The following is a 5,149-nucleotide window of genomic DNA, read 5'->3' as shown; positions in this document are numbered from 1 at the left end:
AATGGTTTAAGACTTCCCACCTGGTCATCATGGGGCAGGGGGGACTCAGCTCCTCTCATGCACAACAGAATAGGTTGAAAGCTGGCATTACAGACCATCTCACAATGGATGGCACTTTGAAGAGTAAATTCCCAAACTATAAGTGTGACCAACAGTAATGGAATTCAACTTTATCATACTTTTCATTTGAAGAGTATAAATACCCAAAATATAAGCATGACAGAATCCAACTTTTTATTGAACACATTACAAAAACGATTTAGTCAAAAAGACCAAAGCCCATGTCATCATCAGATTCCTCAGATTCTTCTTTCTTTGCTTCCACTTTCTTCTCCTCAGCTAAAAAAAAAAAAGAGAAAGAGTCAATCCACTCTCATTATTTTAAGCTCTGACAGCGTTCTCTGGGCCCTTCAACTTGCATGGTTAAAAATACCAATCCTCAACAACAAACTATCCTGTAGGTTTTAGAATTCCCATATATCACCTACTTGTGGCAAATTAAGAGAAATATTGACTTTAATACTGTATTTTGATCTCCATACCTCTCCCCTCCAATACAAAAACACTCCTACCTGGGGCAGCAGCAGTGGAGGGGGCAGGACCTCCTGCTGGTGCAGCACCAGCTGCTGGAGCAGGTCCACCAGCCCCTACGTTGCAGATGAGGCTACCAATGTTGACATTGGCCAGGGCCTGCAATATACATGTGTACATAGTAAGCACTCCCTTTTGTCCTTTTGTGATAGCATTCACTCACCCAAAAAAAGGGTATCACACTTTCACCTTAGCAATCTATTCCATATACATGCATTCAACCAACTGTGAACACAAAATATTGAGAGAAAAAGCACTTATACTGACCACCTACAGACTCTTACAATTCATTCTTCCTTAAACAATACAGTGTTAACAACCACTTACATAGTTTTTACACTGTATTAGTTATTATGAAATAATTCAGTTAACAGGAGGATGTGTTTAGATAATGTGCAAATACTATGTCATTCCATGAGAAATGAATATCGCAGGATTTTGGTATCTGAGAGAGGTCCTGGAACCAATCCCCCAAGGATAACAAAAATTGAAAACTGTACAGTACTTCTGTCTTTTATGTTAGAATAGCCTCCATATTTTATCTGTTGTAGCACTGGACTTGCAGGTTACTTTTTCATCCTCAAGACTTTTATTTGCTAATAGCAAGACTTACATTGAACAACAGGGGAACACTGCTCTATTAAAAAAGTCAAAAAATTATTCAACTGTAAATCTTATTGCTGGGTTTACATAATGAGGTAAAGCTAACAATTCCTTCCTTTTATATATATTGGGAAAAAATTTAAGCTTCCTGAGACACTCAACCAAGGGTTCTTTCTACAGCTCCATGTCTCCTTTTAACAGTGAATTCTTCAAGTTTTCAGACTAAGCAAATCTAGAACTTTTCTAAAGGTATTTACTAAAGATAACATAGATACAATATTTCAAAACTCTTTGAAGGACACAACCCAAAGACTTTGATGCTATTATTAGCTTCACTTGTCAGAGATTAAGTAACCTGAACAATAGAGGGTACCCAATGGAAGGTATCCCAGCAAGAACTTTGTCATTATTATCAGTCTTTCATATCCCAACACAGTGTGAGGTCAGTAACAGGTAACTATTTCCAGTAGACCACAAACTTACCATACTAAAAGGATTTGCTAGCAATTTAAAATGGCTAGGTTTTTGGTTTGTTTTTGAGACAAAGTCCCAAGCTGTCTCCCGGGCAGAGTGCTGTGGAGTCATAGCTAACAGCAACCTCAAACTGTTGGGCTTGAGTGATTCTCTTGCCTCGACCTCCCAAATAGCTGTATTATAGGCACCCGCCACTATGCCCAGCTATTTTTTGGTTGCAGTTGTTACTGTTCTTTTTTTAGCTGGCCTGGGCCGAGTTCAAAACCGCCAGCCCGGGTATATGTGGTGGGCACCCTACCCAGTGAGCTACAGCCGCTGCCAGGCTGTTAATTTTTAGCATGGTTTCAGACGGAAGGATAGGGAAACTAGAGTCTGAGATCAAGATACAGCCACATAAAATATGACAACCCAAAACCTTACAGCTCCTAGAGCTAGAAATGTAAGGAAACAGTTGGTACAGTGGAATGTGGGGCCTTCTGGCATTGCAGCACATACACCTGACCTAATCAACAAGTCACCCCCAAATGCCTCTGCCACCATCACCTTACCTTTGCAAACAAGCCAGGCCAAAAAGGTTCAACATTTACACCAGCAGCTTTAATGAGGGCATTTATCTTATCCTCCTAAAACAAATAAAATGTCAATCCATCAGAGTGAAGTGTAGCCTTTGTAATATTTCCAAATATACCGTAAGTTAAAAGCAAGTCACTGAAAACGCGTGTAGAACCATGTTTCAACAATTCAAATATTCTATTTGCATTTCATATATGCTCACGTTCAAAGACCTTGGTTAACACAGGCAAAACAAACATGTACCAGGTTCACACTGCTATTCCAACTTACGAGAGCAGAGGGGTGAAGCAGAGCACTGTGCCTCCCTCCCCGCCATGCTGCCTGCCCCAGAGGCCTACTAAGACCACAGAAATCCAAGGCAATCAGACCAAAAGAAAGTACGAATGTTCCTCTTGGAATACGATTACGCGAACGTCAGGATGCCCAAGCGCTGCGGAAAAGCTTTCCTAAAGGCTCTGAACGCCCGAGCGCCCAGCCGCAGCCCGCACGTGGTGTCCCGAGCGCCCAGGCCGCCTGGCACAAGGCCCGCCTCCGCCCCGCCTCACCTTCAGCCCGGGCCTGCGTGCTGAGCCACGCCGCCCGGACGCCAGGAGCCGGCCAACCGCTGGCCGCCCTGCCGCCGGCCCCGGCGCACACTCACCGTGACGGTCACCTCATCGTCATGCAAAATGAGGGCTGAGTAAATGCAGGCGAGCTCTGAGACGGAGGCCATGGCGCGAGCGAGTACTGAAACAGCGCTGCCGGGCGCGGTGCTAGTCGCCGGATGAAGTGAGGGCCTCACCCCAAAGCGGCCTTAGCTTCCTCGGAAGAACCGAGCACCTTGGCGGCAGCTGCAGAAAGAGAATGCCGCGCTTGCGCGCAGCCTCTTATGTGACCACGCGGACCAATCGACACCCGTACCGGGCGGAAGAGGCGGGACCACAAGTGACTGGAAGCGCCTGCGCATCACACGCGACTCGCTCTGCCTGTTCAAAAAGTTTCTCAGCGCTTGCAAATGCAAACTAACTTTCGTGGATAAAACAATCCCAGGTACTAGGGAGGCTGAGGCAAGGGAATCGCCTAAGCCCAGGAGTTGGAGGTTGCTGTGAGCTGTGAGACTTCACGGCACTCTACTGAGGGCGATAAAGTGAGACTCTGTCTCTACAAAAAACAAACAAAAAAACCACCAAGGCTTGCAAACCTTGAAAACACTTGGATGAAAAAGTTACCTAGATAAATGTACTTCACCCTATTGGTTCCGTGGGCCCTTCATCTTGGCAGGAGCTCTACTGCAGCCCTTGTGACATCATTTGGGCAATCACCTCCTTATGAACCTTCCCTAGCGGGCCGCGATCTCTGGGAGTGCCCGAGCTAGGTCACGTCTCAGAGGCGCCAGTGCTCAGTGCAGTCTTTGGTGAAACGTTGGAGTAATGGAGAATCTTCCAGCGTTATGATAGCAATCACGTTTAAGCGCCTACTATGTCCCAAGCACACGGTCACATTCTAAAGGATTCGCTTTAATTTTCACGCAGTAAAAGAGGGGTACTATCTTCCTTTTGTGTATAACAAAACTAAGTCATGACCGGGTACCTAGCCCAGGATGACATAATTACTGCGCAGCGGAGCCTGCATTTGGAATTTAGAAGCCTGATTGACATACCTGGTTCCCGGGTGGGACAACGAGATTCTCTATTTTTGATAAGTCAAATTGTCTACGACCCATATTTATATTGTTTATATGATCTGAAATTTTAATTCCTACCTTCAAAAATGGTAATCTTTACATTCCTCTTGGAATTTTCCTAGTTTGCTGGAAAGAAGGTTAATATTTTTTTTCTGGATACTTGTTTATTAAGTCCATGGATTAACCATCCCAGTCATCCCTGAGCAAACTTCCATTGGAATTCCACAATATGGGGTCCCACTTGAGTCAATCTTAGTCACAAATGTAAACATATTTTAATATCTCAAGCTTTTAAAACAGCTTTTATAAAGCTGTCAAACTTGAAAAATAAAATTTGTTTGAGTTTTTATGTAAATCTAGGAAGCCACGATAGTGGAATTTTGGTGGACTGGGACTACAGGCACCTGCCACAACGCCTGGCTATTTTTGGTTGCAGTTGTCATTGTTTAGCTGGCCAAAGCCAGGTTGGAACCTGCCACGTTCGTTGTATGTGGCTGGCGCTATAACCACTGTGCTACGGGAGCCAAGCCAATAAAGAAGAATTCTTATAGCTTCAAAAAAAAACAACTTGATAAAACTGAACAACTAATCACAGAGGCTCTTAGAAACTGGAATAGAAGGTAACTTTCATATCATAACCAAAAGTATCTACCAAAGATCTATAGCAAACTTCAAACGTAATGGTGAAACTTTTTCTTTTTCTTTTAGAGATAGAGTCTTACTTTGTTGCCCTCGGTAGAGTGCTGTGGCATCACAGCTCACAGCAACTTCCAGCTCTTGCGCTTAGGCCATTCTCTTGCCTCAGTCTCCCTAGTACCTGGTACTACAGGTGCCACAAAGCCCGGCTATTTTGTTGTTTTTGTTGCAGTTTGACCAGGGCAGAGTTTGAACCCCCCCACCCTCGGTATATGGGGTTGGCACCCTACTCACTGAGCCAAAGGGGCTGCCGAGGTGAAATTTTTTAATTTTTATTTATTTATTTTATTTTGAAACAGTCTCACTTTGTCACCCTTGGTAGAGTGCAGTGGCATCTCAGCTCACAGCAACCTCAAACTCTTGAGCTTAAGCAATTCTCTTGCCCCAGCCTCCTGAGTACCTGGGTCTATAGGCGCCCACCATAATGCCCAGCTATTTTTTGGGTTGCAACTGTCATTGTTGCTTAGCAGGTCCGGCAGGGCTCCGTGTATGTGGCTGGAGCCCCACTCACTGAGCTACAGGCGCTGAGCCTGGTGAAAACATTTTAAA

The 5,149-nt window shown here is 44.5% G+C and overlaps 1 protein-coding gene across 1 annotated transcript; it reads right to left on the bottom strand.

Moving 5' to 3' along the window:
• Positions 1-211: 211 nt before the first annotated feature.
• RPLP1 (ribosomal protein lateral stalk subunit P1) lies at positions 212-3,111 on the bottom strand. The gene is made up of 4 exons (XM_003784466.3): positions 2,882-3,111; positions 2,217-2,291; positions 573-690; positions 212-339 (listed from the first exon to the last, which is right to left on the bottom strand). Exons 1-4 carry the CDS (start codon positions 2,951-2,953, stop codon positions 260-262), a joined length of 345 nt encoding a protein of 114 aa, XP_003784514.1. The 5' UTR covers positions 2,954-3,111; the 3' UTR covers positions 212-259.
• Positions 3,112-5,149: the final 2,038 nt, after the last annotated feature.

The sequence above is a fragment of the Otolemur garnettii genome, unplaced genomic scaffold, assembly GCF_000181295.1.
Source record: "Otolemur garnettii isolate 467f Iridium unplaced genomic scaffold, OtoGar3 scaffold00011, whole genome shotgun sequence".
Taxonomy (NCBI): domain Eukaryota; kingdom Metazoa; phylum Chordata; class Mammalia; order Primates; family Galagidae; genus Otolemur; species Otolemur garnettii.
The sequence above is the reverse complement of the archived record's forward strand: the minus strand, read 5'-3'. Positions and strand labels throughout refer to the sequence as shown.

Bases quoted from the DNA above. Each gene is read 5' to 3' on its own strand.
- RPLP1 (XM_003784466.3), bottom strand. From the start codon at position 2,953: ATGGCCTCCGTCTCAGAGCTCGCCTGCATTTACTCAGCCCTCATTTTG. The intron at 2,292-2,881 runs GTGAGTGTGCGC...TATTTGTTTTAG, and splicing joins ACGATGAGGTGACCGTCACG to GAGGATAAGATAAATGCCCT. The intron at 691-2,216 runs GTAAGGTGATGG...TGTATATTGCAG, and splicing joins GGCCTGGCTTGTTTGCAAAG to GCCCTGGCCAATGTCAACAT.